Here is a 17,260-nt window from a genome sequence, read left to right as displayed (position 1 = left end):
GCTCCAATACTTTGGCCACCTCATGAGAAGAGAAGACTCCCTGGAAAAGACCCTGATGCTGGGAAAGATTGAGGGCACAAGGAGAAGGGGACGACAGAGGATGAGATGGGTGGACAGTGTTCTCGAAGCTATGAACATGGGTCTGACCAAACTGTGGGAGGCAGTGGAAGACAGGAGTGCCTGGCATGCTCTGGTCCATGGGGTCATGAAGACTCGGACATGAGTAAATGACTAAACAATAACAACAAGGTCCTTGGGCAATTTAGGGCTGGCTGACCTGTGGCCCTCCAGATATTGTGGGATTCCTAACTCCCATCAGCCCCAGTCAGCATGGCCAATGGTCAGTGATGATGGGAGCTGTCATCTGCAGGGCCACAAATTAGCCGCCCTTGGCTTTAGAGATTACGTTTATCATCCTGGTCTGTGCTTGGAAGGCTGACTTTGGAACCTTGCTGTAATTTGCATTCCCTAATCTTCCTGCCTTCCAGAAGCTGATAGGGACCCAGGTGGCGCTGTGGTTAAACCACTGAGCCTAGGGCTTGCTGATCAGAAGGTCGGCGGTTCGAATCCCTGTGACGGGGTGAGCTCCCGTTGCTTGGTCCCAGCTCCTGCCCACCTAGCAGTTCGAAAGCACATCAAAATGCAAGTAGATAAATAGGAACCGCTACAGCGGGAAGGTAAACGGCGTTTCCATGTGCTGTTCTGGTTCACCAGAAGCGGCTTTGTCATGCTGGCCACATGACCTGGAAGCTGTACGCCGGCTCCCTCGGCCAATAATGCGAGATGAGCGCGCAACCCCAGAGTCGGTCACGACTGGACCTAATGGTCAGGGGTCCCTTTACCTTTACCTTTAATCTTCCTGCCTTCCAGAAGCTGATTAGCTGCATTCTGTACCACTGAACAGTTTTAAAGAGCAGCCTTAATAATTCCTGATGCAAGATGTAGTCTAATTTAAAAACCGAAAGATATGTGATCTGAACCAGGGGGGAAATCTTTGCCACAGCAGTGATAGAAGGAGCACTTTGCTCTTGCCTCAAAGGGACTTCTCTGTGAAGACCCACCCAATGTGGAATGGATAAAAATGTGTCTGGCTGACTGGTAAAGATAGCATATTGAATATTAATACTGCTTACTTAGTTCAAGCTTTGTTAATTTCATTGAGGCTTGTACTAATTCAGCTCTATATATTTGCTAACTCCCATTATGTATCATGTTTTAATGGTGTGTTTAACACAATGCAATCAACTGAACACATTAGTAAATTGTTATTCTTTAGTATAATCTATTGGTTGTGTTGCGTTTTGAGATATCTTATTTTAGAGAGAAGCCAGGCAATAAATGAACACAATTGTTCCTACATTTTCTATAATGTTTGTGCTGAGGATTATAGTAATGGGTGACAGTAAGAACTTTTGTTAAACCTAAACTTTCATTCACCACTGCTTCTTCCAGGGCATGGCAGGTTTTGTTGAAGTGGAGGTTTGCTCATGTTGCCACACGGTTGTTGAGAGTGAGGCCTAAATGGCAAGGAAATATTTCTCTAAAGTAGATGCAAATGCAAGCATAACACATGCAGAAAGAGAATGTTTCAGAAGCCGAAAGGACTTCTGGAATGGATTGCGTTCAAAAACTGAAGTTCTATTGTGTTAGATCAGGCATCCCCAAACTGCGGCCCTCCAGATGTTTTGGCCTACAATTCCCATGATCCCTAGCTAACAGGACCAGTGGTCAGGGATGATGGGAATTGTAGTCCAAAACATCTGGAGGGCCGAAGTTTGGGGGTGCCTGTGTTAGATAATTCCAGTGTTAAATTCAGAACTGATACGACATGACCTACCCAACTTTGCTCTCTGAGTGTTCCAGCTGAGGCAGCTCTCCTCTTCCCTAGCAGCTGCCATAGGGCCAATCAAGGAGATGCAACTGAAGATGATCAAACATAAGTATATCAGCTTCAGTAACTAAAACCTTTTCTGTCTCATTCATTCATTCATTCTACCACCTTTATCTTTAAAAGATCTCAAGGTTTCATGAACAGTTAAAAAAATAATTATTGACTGATGTTAATAGGGGATACTACATAAAGCAAATGGTAGAGACTTTTTAAAGACTATTTCGTTTGCTTACAGATTATATTTGTGTTTTGTTTATCCATCTTTGTAGAACAAAAGAACTGGAATTTATAAGATTTAAGTGTTGAAATCAACAGGATTTTCTTCTGAGCTTGTAACTGGGCTGTTCGTGTCTCTGGTGTGACTTAGATGCAATTGCAAGTTCAGCAAAGGGAAATGTAAATATGCCTTTTTTTTCTTTTCAATCAACAGATATTAGTATCTTCACTTTGAGATGGTGGGACTAGGAAACAGCCGTCGCGGGATGAAGTCTCCACCCCTCCTAGTGGCGGCCCTTGTGGCTTGTATAATAGTTCTGGGATTCAATTACTGGATTGCAAGTTCCCGCAGTATTGATTTGCAGGTACGTATTCCTCTTCTATTGGTTTTCCACTTTGACGGAATCAGCAACGATGTTTTCCTTTGTTCAGAATTGCAGTGAATTATTGAAGTTTTAAAAGCACGCCGGGGTTTCCAAATAGTCACACCTGACAGGAATTTGGATGCTGGCCAGGAGAGCAAATAGTGAGAGAATAGAGAAGTGCTTGGGAAAAGGTTGTGACTATCGTAGTTAAATATTGAATCCTGCTCAACCAGGAAATTGTGGAGCTTTCTGCTACCCTTGCTGCCTGCTATATCAATGTAAAAAAACTCTTTCTGTTTGTCTCATGCCTATGGATACACATATATAAACACAGACCCAGAGAAAAAGTTGGGACTGGCTGTTTTGAATTGGTGTGTGGAAAAATCACTCAGCTCCCCAATGCCTCTGCCCCTTGGCCCATTTTCTGCCTTACTTCCTACTTAAGAGCAAATAGCTCCTTCTGTGTCCCTTCTCTCTCTACTCAGTGTTTTGCCTCACTCCCTGTTAACTACACACAATCCTGTCTCTCCCCGAGCCAAGGAAGAAGAATCTTTCCTCACATCTGCAATGATGATCAATATTCCTAGAGATTTTTTCCCCTTACCATTTGCCCTATCCCATGTTCTAGGAGCATTTAGCATGGGCTCAACAGGTGACTTGTGCAGTGTCCAGTTTGCTTTCTGCAAGCATAGAATGGGAAGTTAGATTTTGATTACACGCATTTACAGCAGAGATTGCAAACATTCTCTTCTGAATTTTTGTATCTGCTGCCCCTTAGAACCGCATAATGGAGCTGGAAGGAAGAGTCCGCCGGGTGGCTGTAGAACGAGGTGCTGTAGAAATTAAAAAAAATGAATTCCAAGGAGAGCTGCAGAAACAGAGGGAGCAGATTGACAGAATTCAGAGCCTGCATAACTTCCAGATGGAAAACACTAACAAAATACACATGGATGAGAAGGTAAGAACTATTTATTATCCTTGTCGCTCTGCTCTGGGCCTCTCTTTGCAGCTCCTCCTTTGTCCAACTGCTGCTAAGTCTTTCTTTGCAAAAGAGACTGCGGATTTATCCAATATTCTGTTAGGGTCAAAAAAATCCCAGTACTGTCTCTTTCCCACTGTAATGGAGAGGGCCTTGCCATTGTTGCTGTCTGTGAAAGGGAAGGTGCCTTAAAACTGTAGAAATACTATTTAATATTAAATTATTCTTTATTGAAGAAAGAATACCCTTCCAAATGAGCCCAGGGTGGCAAACGCAACATTCAAAACAATGAGGTTAAAAATAAAAAGGCATTTTAAACATTTTAAAGAGAGTTTATTATTACTTACGCACCTTGTGCTGGATGCAGCTTCTTGAGAAAAAAAGTAAGAGGAAAACTGAGGTGGAGTGTTGTGAAAATGGTATGACAACCTATGAGACTGACAAGCAGCTCCTTCAACATTGCAAGGGATGTGAAATGTCATGCTTGCTGGGATCATTTCCATCTACTGGCAGATTGGATTAACCGTCTGAATGCTGGTTACTAGCCGTTTCTCCACGGTGGAAGAATTGTAGCACACTGTCCTTTGAGTGGTTGAGTCATAGCTGTGACTTCATCCTAGAAAAACCTCATTAACTAGAAAAATCCTGAAAAGGTACATGCAAATGTACATATTTTAGCAGAGCGTCTGCTGTGGAAGTGCCCTTGTGATGTTTTTGGTTGGTTTCTTGGGCTGCATACAAATGTACCTGCAAACACAACCTGGTGTGCCTTTTCTCCACTGCAGAGGGAAGGGGGATTTGCCCCAAATTGGATGGAAGGATTGGCCAATTCCTTTGTACTGCAACTGCGTACCATACACTCAGGAGGGTCCTCCAACGCTCTAGAGCAGTGGCTAACCAATTAGCTAAGTACTGCAGACCTCTCCTTTTTCAAAAGCCAAGCTTTTGTTATGTGAAAGGTGCCACTGTGCCATGGACCTCCTGGGTGGGTTACATGGGTGCCCTGGGGTCCACAGACCACCAATTGGGAACCACTGCTCTAGAGAGGGTCCTTGGTGTCTACATCGGGGAGAAGAGGAAGAGAAAGATTGGACGGGCAAGCTACCTTCTGCCCATGCAACCAATGGATACAACTCAATGGCCTTGATTCACAGGCAGCACCAAGCCAAACCATGCCAGAGTGTGAAGCCACAGGTGCTCATAGTAAAAACTGCAGCCATTTTGTTCCTTGCTTGGTCATCCTGCTACTGTTGAACTGCCTGGAGCTAAGCCAATCTCTATTGCTCCAGGCAAAACATGAGCTGATAGATAGATACCTTTATTGCAGCTATAAGCTCATACATAAAATCCAGTGGTGCCTCGCTTTACGAATGCCTTGCACAATGAAAAACTCGCTAGACGAAAGAGTTTTGCGTTGCGCGAGGCATTCGTAAGACGACAAAATTTTCTATGACCGCCGCTTTGTCTTACGAAGCGCAGCCATAGAAAGCGGCAAAGGAAGATCAGCTGTCAGCGCGGGAAGCTGACAGCTAATCTTCCTTTGCCAGGGGGGACGGAGCCGAAACACGGCGGTGTGGCGGCTGCCCCTGCCTGTCTTCCCCTTGGCTCGGGGAAGACAGGCGGGAGCAAGCAGCGGTCGCTGCGATTCGGCTCCGTCCCCCGGAGCCACCGCCCCGCACCACTGGCACGGAGCGCAACTTCGGAGGCCTTCGAAGTTGCGCTCCGTATCGGGGGAGGCAGGCGGGGGAAGACCTTCTCCCGCCGCCGCCTCTTGCCCCGCACCCCCGGCACGGAGCGCAACTTCGGAGACCTCCGAAGTTGCGTTCCGTGTCGGGGGAGGCAGGTGAGAGGCGGAAGCGGGAAAAGGTCTTCCCCTGCCCCCGCCTCTTGCCCCGCACCCCCGGCATGGAGCGCAACTTCGGAGACCTCCGAAGTTGCGCTCCATGTCGGGGGAGGCAGGCAAGGCGGTGGCTGGGAGAAGAGAGCTTCTCCCCCCCGCCGCCTTGCACACAGCCGGCATCGGACGGGGCTTCGGAGACCTTCTCCGAAGCCCCGTTGCATGCCGCTGCCAGTCCCCCAGAGCCTATAGGAACGCATTGATTAAGTTTCAGTGCATTCCTATGGGAAACTGGGACTCGCTAGACGAAAAGTTCGTTACATGAATTGACCTGTGGAACGAATTAATTTTGTCTAGTGAGGCACCACTGTAAACACAACAAGACACGCTTGTCATACAATCGATAAAATAGGGAAAACATGAGCTGTATGCCAAGGTTTGTACTGCTTGTAGTTTGGGGGAGTCTAAACATGAGTCTGGGTTGGGCAAACCATGGCTTATCCATCTAATACCTATAATTCTGTATTCGCACAGTAGTCCAGCACAGCCTTGATCAGATACACAATGAAGTAGTTTGTATGTTCTGAATTGATTATTTTTATATAGCTGTTCTTTCTCCAGGAAATTACCACCAGCAGTCCCTTTACCTTTACCTGCTGAACATAGGCAACAAATGCACAGGACTGGGATAATGTAGAAATGGAAACCATTGTTTTTCAAGCACTCAAACAATTCCTTGTTTCTTTCAGGCAATGCTGATGAATAACATTACAACAAATGAAAGACTGATCCAGAATTTGAAAGGTAAATCTCAGTAAAGGACCATTTGCACAGCAATTAAGTTTGCTTATTTTTATACCTTTGCCCATTGTATGTCTACTGATACATTTTCCTCCAGGCTGGAATAGTAGGAAAGTATGGGGGCAGCTGTAGCTGTTTCAGAATGTAAACCCGCCTTTAAACAGAGACAGTATAAAACTGTGGGACCTAGAAACTTACTACTTGAAGACAGAGCCTTGAGTCAACCTAGGAAATCCTTTTTTTATTTTCCTAAAAGCTACCACAAAGGTAGCTTTTATTAGATCAAGATTGTCCTTCTGGGGGAGGGTTTTGTTTTTTTAAAACCTTTCTCAATGCTGTTTTTCTTATTAATATTGCCATGGTGCTCCTGCTGGCTGCTGTTTGCTCAATTGGGGATAGTTTTGGAAAAATTGAATAATCATCAATTCCATGGTAGAAATGTTAGCTCCCTCTCTCCTCCCCCTATCCCCAGTGCAATAGCCTCATTTCAAATTTGGCTACTTATGGCTGTGTTTTCAAAAATTTAAAGAGAGCTAGACATGGCTGTCCAACATCTCATCTAATTATGCACTTAATATAGTTAATATAGCCAGGGACGCGGGTGGCGCTGTGGGTTAAACTACAGGGCCTAGGGCTTGCCGATCAGAAGGTCGGCGGTTCAAATCCCCGCAACGGGGTGAGCTTCCGTTGCTTGGTCCCAGCTCCTGCCAACCTAGCAGTTCGAAAGCACCTCAAAGTGCAAGTAGATAAGTAGGTACCACTACAGCGGGAAGGGAAACGGCATTTCCGTGTGCTGTTCTGGTTCGCCAGAAGCGGCTTTGTCATGCTGGCCACATGACCTGGAAGCTGTATGCCGGCTCCCTCTGCCAATAGTGTGAGATGAGCAGCACAACCCCAGAGTCGGTCATGACTGGACCTAATGGTCAGGGGTCCCTTTACCTTTTTATAGTTCTAATGTAGTAGGTAATGATATGAACTTTGATGAGAGAGCTAAATGAATAAATATTATTTAACCAGACATCAAGGAATAAATAACTGTATCCAGGGAGAAGAACCTTCATCTTAAAAAAACCCACTGATTTGTGAGGGACTTAAAGATTGTTGCAGGAGGTGAGGTCCACAAATCTCAAGGGGAAAGAACCAGGTGGAATAGGAATGGAAGTCATAGGCTGCTGGATTTCAGGCTAGAATCATGCAAGTCTATAAAGATTAACTCAGAGTTACATGGAGGAAAATACGGTTAATACTCTTCTTTTAAAAATGTGCATTTTCAATACTCTCCCAGTATTTTATAGTGCAAAAGCAAACAAAAAACCCCAAAGTGCTATTTCTTTTTTGGGTGTGTGTGTGGAGGGGGAGCTTTGAAAAAGTAGGGGAGGGAAAAGTGGGTCTGCACTCAGGTGAACAGAAAATTCTTCTTGCAGATGGAAGTTGGGATGATCGCTTCATGGTCCCTTTGCAATAATACTTCTAAGGCTGCAATCCTTATCAATTTGTGTATAGGGTGATATTCAGTTGTGCCTGTTCACCAGCAGAATAGACTTCTGCTTGCACACCAGAACTTCTGTTACCCCCCCCTGCTACTGCCCTCAAACCTGCTCCAGATTTTGAGAAGGAAGGAGAAGTCGCTGTGAGCAAATGAAAGTCTGCTTGCACAGTATGGATTTCACGGACACTACTAGGCAGTAAACTCCATTGAATGTAGTGGAATTTACAAAACATGCATATGTTTGAGCTACACAGGTCACATAAACCAAAAAGACCGAAGCAGTGTTTTAATCTAATTACTATGAATAATTGGTGAAAGAAATAAGAATGTTCTTTCCTACTCATCGTTCATTATTTTCTCCTTCCTGCTTTTCTGTTTGTTTTTAATAAAATTTAATTTTTACTCAGAAAACTTGAGAGGTCTGCAGAAGGAATGTGGAAGGCTCCAACTTGACATTTACAGGTTTAAGAAAAACCAGACAAACCTTCAGAAAAAAATCACATTTGACATGTAAGTATGTAACGATTGGCCAGCTTCTGCATAGGCAAAATGGCCACAATCCAAGTTATTTAGATTTTAAACAATATGTTTCCCACATTGAAGTCAATGGGATTAAATAATATAAAATTCAGATTTGCTGTTTTAAATATTTTGCTTCACTGGCTCACAAATCTAAGAACTTAATTTGGTTTATAGTACTGAACAAACCAAAACGACAAAGGTTGGGTACAATTTCGCATTTAAATATAGGATATTTCTAACTTGCCTTACCTACATCCCTCCTCAGTTCTACTGGCTCCTGGGTCTACCAGAAAAGTATATCTGCTAATGTAGCTGGATTGTCATCATCACAACAATTGGCCTGCAATTGGCTGAGTGGTGCCGAGAGCTGTTTGTCTCAGGAGATTGGCAGAAATGTCTGCTAGGGTCAGACAGGAACAAGTGCGGCTTTAAGATTTTTGGGAACTTTTTAAAAATTGCTTGAACACTTTTCAATTGCTTGAACTAAGCCCTAGTTGCCTAATGGACCAGCCTGTACTAACTTTAATCAGGGAGTAGGAGAAGCGAAAAGCAGAAGCAATGCAGCCAACTAAAATACTTGAATTCAGCAGTTGGCAATACATTGTTGGTAGTCATGTTTCAAATATATCCTCTCGGTTAACAATATACACTACTAGATGGGAGGCCTCTCAGGAGCACGGGGCCCTGATTCTGCACTTACTGTGCAAAGCTATAAATCCACCACTGGGCCTGCACAGTTTGTGACTGTACAAGCCAAAGGTAGCTCACCAGCCCATGAACAGCAGCCCGCCAGGGGCTCAATAAACCTCCAGTTCATGATCTCTCTAGGACTACAAAAACAAGGAGGTTGTCAAGCAGGCAGAATGCAAGAGTATGTGTCTGTCTGACAGGCTGTGTTTAACTTCGTGGGTTTCAAGTTGTGCAGATCGTTCCTGTTTTAAAGAACACATTTTACAAACGACATTTTGTTGCTTGGTTCAAGGACTCAGTGCATCAGTCAGATGAAGGAACTGAAAGAACAATGTGAAGAAAGGATAGAAGCAGCCTGCAAAAAAGGCAGTGAGATACCAGAAGACATGAAGAATAGTTCAAAAATATTAGAGAGAAATGATCAAGTAAGTTTTTAAAGTTTGTTTTAGAGGGGTACTTATACACAAATTGTAGGTGAACCAGGCTGAACCGATTCAGGCCATTATCCAGACCTCTATGTGGGGCTGAACAACTACAATTGTTGATGGCCCAAAGTAGTAAGAAGGTGAATACAACACTTCTCGTCTCATCTCCATTTTTTGAATGTATATTCCTTCCATTTGTTGCTGTCTTGACCTTTTGGAATTCCAGTGTGCTCATTTAAGTTTAGAAGTGCCTAAACTTTGGCATGCTCATCAAGTACTTGATGAGGGAGAAAATTGAAAAAAGGAGTAGTTTTCGGCTCAGTGTTATCAGGAAATCGCTATATCTTGTATGGCAAAAATATAAAAGATACTTTGAGCCGAAGACGCCTTGGTGGATCTCTCCCCTCGAGATAGTGGCAGTAAGAAGAAAAAATATGGAAACAAAGTGGCCTACATATAGACAGCTAATAGAAAATAAAGAAGGAATTTGGCACCTAAAGGAATATGCGGAAGTAAAAGGACATTTCACCTCCTGGTTACAGTATTTTCAAGTGAACCAAAGGTTACAAATTGATAAACAAATTGGCTTTGATAAAGGAATATCTAAATTAGAAGAGATCTTATTTATTAATAAGGATAAATTTATAAAAAATTTATACCAAATTATATTGAAGTGGAAAACGGAGGAGGAATTAACAAAAGATTATATGATAAAATGGTCCCAAGACCTAGGGAAACCCATAACAATGAGTGAATGGGGAAAATTGTGGACGAAAGGCCTTGAATTTACACCATGTTATGACATAAAGGAAAACATTATGAAGATGCAAAACAGGTGGTACTTAACACCAGCGAAACTGGCAAAAATTTACGCAGGAGCAACCAACATCTGCTGGAGGTACCCACATTCATATGTGGTGGCACTGTAAACCTATAAAGAGGTTTTGGGAGTTAATATATAATGAACTAAAGAAAATATTGAGATACCCGATCAAGAAGTGCCCCAAATTATTCCTATTAGGAATGGTGCCGAAAGAGGTTAACCCTAGAGATAGCTGTTGCCTAAGTTATGCAGTTACAGCTGCGAGACTTTTAATAGCAAAAAATTGGAAGGATGTTCACGTTCCGACAAAAGAAGAATGGCAAGAAAAATTATTTAATTATTATAATTTGGCTAAAAAATATGAGGAAATTAAAGGTACAAAGAAGGAGGAAATTGAAAATAGTTGAAAAAAATTTACAGACTACATTAAAACAAGGGTAGTAAACTCCAATTTTATCTCCACTATATAAGGTTCAGTTATATGTATTAGGTATGGAATGGAATGATGAAAAGAAATAGATGATAGAAAATATGATGTATGTATATAATAAAAAGGAACAATGTTGATGGTAGAATAAGGTATGTAGAAAATGGTTAAACTGGTAGAATAAAGGATAAGTTCGGATCAGGCTGAGAAGTCAAAGGGTAAGGGGAAATTGTGAGGGAGGGGGAAAGGGGGGGGAAGCTATTTCTATTTCAGAGAAATGAAAACAGAAATGAAAACAGTCAAATGTAATATTTGTTATAATCATTTTTTATTGTGAAGTTTATTTTACTCTGTGATAAATGTTGTATATTGTAATAAAGTTTAATTTAAAAAAAAACTTTGGCATGCTTACCGTGTTTCTCTGAAAATAAGACACTGTCTTATATTTATTTTTCCTCAAAGAAACACACTATGGCTTATTTTCAGGGGATGTCCTATTCCCCCCCCATCCTCCTGCCGCGGCCGGCATTGCTGCTGCACCTATCACTATGTCTTATTTTCGGGGTATGGCTTATATTCCTTGAATGCTTAAAAATCCTGCTATGGCTTATTTTATGGCTACGTCTTATTTTCAGAGAAACAGGGTATCTAACTCCCCAGTCGGGTGACTGGATTAAGTTACAGCAGCAACTTAAAAGTAATCAACATTGTTTCAGTAACATTATTTAAGTTTTTGAACTAGAACAAGGAACTTCCAGTTCAACGTCCGTTGTTTGAACAAGATTTCTGACACCTTCTTCCTTCAAAACCTTTGACCCTCTTTTTTTTTTGGTAAATAGTATAGCTCCATTCTATGCCAACAGGTAAAACTTCCTCTTGCTTAACTAAGATTTATTTGTGGACTTAAAATCATTTGTCACCATTGGGGACAGGGAGTGGCACATAAAAGTTGTACTTTGTACATTTTCTTAAAGTTGTGAAGGTTTGAGGAAATGATTAAGCGTAAAAAGTGAGTTTTTAGAATGCATTTAAAAATAAAATTGCTTACAAGTATCCAAACAGCTTTCAAAGTTCACTTTGCACTAAAGCCAAAATTACCTGCCCTTCATCTCGCTCTCACTAAGCCAACTATATGAGAGAACTGTGACTGGATCACCTAATGTAATAATCTTTTGAAAGCTGGCATGGGGAGGAAGAAGGCTTTGTTTTTCCCCCACCCCACTGCCACAGACCTGATCCAAACATACAGGATGCTTGTTTGCTTTCCCAGCTCTATGGGTCCCCCCCCTTAATAGGGTTATGGGGAGGCTGACTCCCCTCATACAGTGGCCTTGATTAAAATTGTCATCTCCCTGCATGGGCCTTTCTTAAGAGTAGACAATTATGTGGCGAGATCCAATCACAAATCTGGCCAGATCCTGTCACAATGTGGTAAAGCTGAAAACTACCTAAGTCTCTTTTGATTTCAGTAGGAGAGAAAACTGTTTAACTTCCCCCTAGAAATTAATGGGACCTGCTCCCCAGGCCATAGGCATGCAGTGAAATATATGCATGTAGCTATTGTCAAATGTAACTTCTTCCAAACATAGCAGGCTTGTGAAGCAGCCACAAGAAGGGAAAACAGCTGTCTGTTTTACTGTCGTTCAATTTGCTGTGTAACCACAGTAAAAATTCTAATAGTAGATTATTCATTTGCATTGAAGAATTGTATGGATCAAGTAGGGCTGTTTTGTTGTTGTTGTTGTTTTAGGTAAATATTGAAGAGCCAACAGAGTTCCAGCAGCAAGACCTGACAAAACAGGGAAATGAACTTCAAGGAAAGCATTACGTCTCTGATGATTCTTTGAAACTAGAAATCTCAAAGCCAACGCCACCCATCATAAAAAATGTAGCAGAACTGGATTATCGAAGAGAAAAAGGTAAGAGTGTTGTATCAAAGATTAGCATTAATTTCCAATCTCTTCATTAGGCGTTAGCATCTAAAACAAATAGTACTGAACACAGAACAACTTTGCATGAAAAAGATTTTTTTTCCCAATACAAAGTTGTGACTTTGGCCAAAGTTGAAACAGTGATTCTATCACTTTCAGGCTCTCCGGTTTACAATCTTCACATTAGTCATGTTGTGACCTTAGCAACGCTAGAAATATATGTAGGTGTGTGAGCGTTCAGTTCTTGAAGCGATGCCTGTAAAACAAAGGAATGTGCTTTCGGTTTTCGTTGGGATTCATTCACCAATGAATGAAATATGATCACAGCTAAAGATGGGGATGTTGGACAGGGCAATCTGGTGCTGGGTTAAAAGCATTTTCCAGGAGTTTGATTTGTTGCCTCATTTTACTTCTGCTGTTTGCTGCTAGGTTCCCCCCCCCCCCGTCTGCAATCCACACCAAAGACCCTTTTGTTTGCAAGGCATTGCTGCACTGGTATTTTTCACAAACTCAGTCGCTGCTCACATGGCATTTGGAAACACAAGAGTGTTTCTTCCTTATTTATAATGCCATTCCATGCTACGTGTCATTGCAAAGGTCATCAAGAAGCAGGAAAGGTCTTAAGTCACATTTGCTGTACTGTATCTTTATCAGGACCCAGGTGGCACTGTGGGTTAAACCACAGAGTCTAGGGCTTGCTGATCAGAAGGTCAGCGGTTCGAATCCCTGCAACGGGGTGAGCTCCCGTTGCTCGGTCCCAGCTCCTGCCCACCTAGCAGTTCGAAAGCACATCAAAGTGCAAGTAGATAAATAGGGACCGCTCCGGCGGGAAGGTAAACGGCGTTTACGTGCGCTGCTCTGGTTCGCCAGAAGCAGCTTTGTCATGCTGGCCACATGACCCGGAAGCTGTCTGCGGACAAACGCTGGCTCCCTCAGCCTATAGAGCGAGATGAGCGCCGCAACCCCAGAGTCGGACACGACTGGACCTGATGGTCAGGGGCCCCTTTACCTTTACTTTACCTTTACCTTTATCATGTAGTGTGGAAGTGGCTATTGCTTGATAGGCCACTGTGTGGAGCAAGGGTCTCCCAACATTTTTGGACCCCTGTGCACATTTTGAATTTGGAGAGACCGCTGTGAGCACCAGCCACAAAATGACTGCCATGAGGAATGTGGCATAACACAAACTTAAGAGAGACAACCACCCCTGCAACATGGTGCTACATTGTTGATTACACACACAGTGAGTTGCTAGTTAATCAACAGGGATCACGCCTCAATATTAGGAAAAATATACAACACTTAACTCTCACTGTACAGAAATAGTTTCAGAAGGTACCTGCACATTTTGCCTCTTAACTTTCTTTCTTGGAGGACTACAGATGATTATTTAAATGAAAGCTCAGACTTTAGGACACCTGCCCAGCTGCACCAATGAAAAAAAAAGCCTTTGCAGTGCTGGCTTGGTGCCCCCTGGTTCAGATGGTTAATGCAGAATAATCGTCTTTCTGGTAGCTTGCATAGAGGGAAAGGAGACTGTACCCCCCAAATGGCTGCATAGGAGCCACTACCACAATCACAAACATTATCTCCCTCGTACAAAGTTAAGGCTTGGGGGAAAGGGCTTTCAAGCTAAGTGCAGCGGCACATTGAGAAGTAGCATCCAGTTGAGGGCAAAATGGCAGATAAAACTTATTCATTCCTAAATGTACATAGTTGCATGCGTGTGTGCAGCTGTGTGTGTGTATATATATATATATATATATATATATATATATATATATATATATATATATATATATATATATACACCAAACCATTGGCCATACCTACTGCTGGTACGTGGCCCTCAGTCCAAAAAAGGTTAACCACCTCTGTTGTAAACCAACTGGCCTAAGCAAGACTATGCTTGCTGACTGTTGTGGTGAGAAATTTGCTAGATCCCAAGCTACACGGCACTGCTACTTTCCTGACACTGCATGGAACATTCCACTCCTCTCTCGTTGATCATTCTGTTGCTCATGTATCCCTGCATACTGTTTGGACATTGACATATCCTATCCCAAGTTGTCCTTTGGAGATGGAACTGTGTCCCAAACCCAAATGAGATTCCAGATCCTGGGAATTCTACCCCCCCCCCCCGATATTGATACACCTCCTTGATTAACACCCCCACCCAACTTTCTCTTACCTTGAGGATGGTAGTAAAATCTGGTTACAGCAGGTAAATAGACTCAGGTGAGTCATGCCTGTACTGTGTCATTGTGTATTGTGTGCTGCTATTTGTGAGATGAATGTTGAACATCTAGCTCATGAGAGAGGGGTATAAAAACCTGCACCCATCTTGCCGGTCTTAAGGAGAAATATCCAGCTTGCCCAGAAAACTGTGCTATATGTTCACTTGCTGCTTTGTATTTACTGATTTTCCATCTTTATTCAGAGTCCTTTTTAAGGGACTGCAGGTGTGGACAATGGGAGGTTTTACCGAGTGAAAAAGTCCCATGTCATTCGCCATCATGCTGTTTCCTAGACCCCTGCCCAGTAAACATGAAGCAACACAAAATATACTTGGTGAAAGTTTCTCTTTATTTGTCAACTGTTACTATCTAAACTCTGGAAATGGAACAACCCGAGCACAACCCGTTTCCGAGCAGAATTCAAAGTGTTGGTGCTGACCTTTAAAGCCCTAAATGGCCTCGGTCCAGTATACCTGAAGGAGCGTCTCCACCTCCATCATTCTGCCCGGACACTGAGGTCCAGCACCGAGGGCCTTCTGGCGGTTCTCTCGTTGCAAGAAGCCAAGTTGCAGGGAACCAGGCAGAGGGCCTTCTCGGTGGTGGCGCCTGCCCTGTGGAACGCCCTCCCAACAGATGTCAAAGAGGAAAACAACTACCAGACTTTTAGAAGACTTCTGAAGGCAGCCCTGTTCAGGGAGGCTTTTAATGTTTAATAGATTACTGTGTTTTATTTTCTGTTGGAAGCCGCCCAGAGTGGCTAGGGAAACCCAGCCAGATGGGCGGGGTATAAATAATAAATTATTATTATTATATAACCCATTGGAAGCAGTAAAATCATACACATTGCCAGTTTCATTTTAATCCCTCAGTATCATGTACCTCGCCAACACCTCCTCTTCCTCCATTTTATACTTGATTTGACTGTGCTGGATAACGGGGCCTAATGAATGAAGAATGTTTTGGCATGGAGGACCTCGAGTCAGTGTAAAGTTTAGGTCCAGGTTGCATGCCTTGCAGATCTTTCCTATCCATATACTTTCTCACTCCATGAATATATATTAAAAGAGAAACTCAGGATGGTCTCCAGAACTGGAACAATGTGTTCCGTAAGTGTCTTGTATGACAAGCTCCTTTAACCAACCGAGTGCACGGACTTCTGGTTTCAATAGGTGTTGTGCCCATTCTGTGAAACAAGTTAGGCAAGGAAAAGCAGCTTAAGATTTAAATATTTGAATTCTGATACCAATCCCATTCTTGCACTGTGTTCTTATTGTGCTTTTACAATTGTTTACAAAAGGAACTGCTTTTGCTGTCAATAAAAATGAACCCAAGGAAGAGGAACTCTCTGTTGATCAGGACCCCCAACAAATAGTTGCTAAGCTTAACGCAGATAACAAAGGACTGCCCTCAGAACCAGGAAAGGAACAGAATCCGTATGAAGTTGAAGCAGAAAAGCAGGCAGAGGAATTGGCAGAAGCTATGCGCCATCAAGATGCCAATCATGGAAAAGCAGATGATGAAGAAGTTGAACGAGAGCACCTTTTAAATGATGACCTGCAGCAGGATGAACAGGAGACCAGAAAGACTGGTTAGTATAAAGGCTTGGCTGCTGTCCAGGAAGACATATTTGAGGGTATAAATAAATATACAGAAAATGAAAAATAAATCAGCTGTTCAGGGAAGTTTTTAATGTGTGACATTTTAATGTATTTTAAATCTTTGTTGGAAGCTGCCCAGAGTGGCTGGGGAAACCCAGCCAGATGGGCGGGGTACAAATAAATTATTATTATTATTATTATTATTATTATTATTATTATTATTATTATCTATCACTCCTGACAAAACTGCATGTTTTGGGTGTAGCACTGTGTCAAACAATATTTGAAGTATAGTATTTGTCTATCTACCACTGGAAACAAAATGGTGGCGCAATGGCCCATCTTTAGTTCCAAAACAATGTTTAGTAGTAGGCTTGTTTCACTTTGAACATACTACTTTCCCTCTTTGTGTTAGAGGTTATCATAGGGCAGGAGTGGCTAACCTTGTTTGGGTTGCCGGGCCAGGGGTCAGAGGCCAAAAGTGTGTGCGTGGCCAGTTTATTAAATACAGATTTTGGGGGTGTGGGGGGGAGGTCTCAAACATCTTGGACCTGTAGGAATGGTATTTTTCCCCCAGTGGAGGAAGCCTTGAGGGGGCCTCACAACATAGAAAATCAAAATAATTTTTTTAAGATGACATTTTGTGAGGAGGACGTAAATTTTCTTGGGAGTGCTGAATCCTGCAGTAGGGCAGTATGCTACACATCCAAAACACATTCTACTGCACTGACAAGGCACAGCAGGTTTCTAAAATAGATTATCCTAATTCCAAGCCCTAAGGGACGACCTGCCACCCAGCCCCTAGCTAATTGTTAAAAGATCCTTACCTTTTGGTAAGCAGATATGATACAGACAACTTGAAGAAATAAAGAGGTGACTATGAGAATATGTTTGATCTAGCATGCCACCAATGCAAATATTGCCTGTATCTCAAAGAAATGATCAAGTGGCAAGAGTACCGGGGTATAAAGGTGTTAAGAGACAAATGAGCACTATCAGGTATTACAATATTTAAATAAAACCATTAGT

The 17,260-nt window shown here is 42.6% G+C and overlaps 1 protein-coding gene across 4 annotated transcripts in view; it reads left to right on the top strand.

Annotated features, from left to right (window-relative positions):
• GOLM1 (golgi membrane protein 1) overlaps positions 1 to 17,260 on the top strand; it is a 28,118-nt gene that overhangs the window by 9,043 nt on the left and 1,815 nt on the right. For all 4 annotated transcript variants that reach the window (XM_035100158.3, XM_035100159.3, XM_088653045.1 and 1 more), the window contains exons 2-8: positions 2,322 to 2,472; positions 3,251 to 3,430; positions 6,038 to 6,092; positions 7,986 to 8,088; positions 9,083 to 9,215; positions 12,216 to 12,384; positions 15,931 to 16,221. In XM_035100158.3, the coding sequence (XP_034956049.2) occupies positions 2,344 to 2,472; positions 3,251 to 3,430; positions 6,038 to 6,092; positions 7,986 to 8,088; positions 9,083 to 9,215; positions 12,216 to 12,384; positions 15,931 to 16,221 (1,060 nt within the window). In that variant the 5' untranslated portion in view covers positions 2,322 to 2,343. The remainder of the gene's footprint in view (positions 1 to 2,321; positions 2,473 to 3,250; positions 3,431 to 6,037; positions 6,093 to 7,985; positions 8,089 to 9,082; positions 9,216 to 12,215; positions 12,385 to 15,930; positions 16,222 to 17,260) is intronic.

Source organism: Zootoca vivipara, chromosome 10 (assembly GCF_965207765.1).
Source record: "Zootoca vivipara chromosome 10, rZooViv2.hap1.1, whole genome shotgun sequence".
NCBI lineage: Eukaryota > Metazoa > Chordata > Lepidosauria > Squamata > Lacertidae > Zootoca > Zootoca vivipara.
Note: the sequence above shows the minus strand (reverse complement) of the source record. Positions and strands in the feature narration are given on the sequence as shown.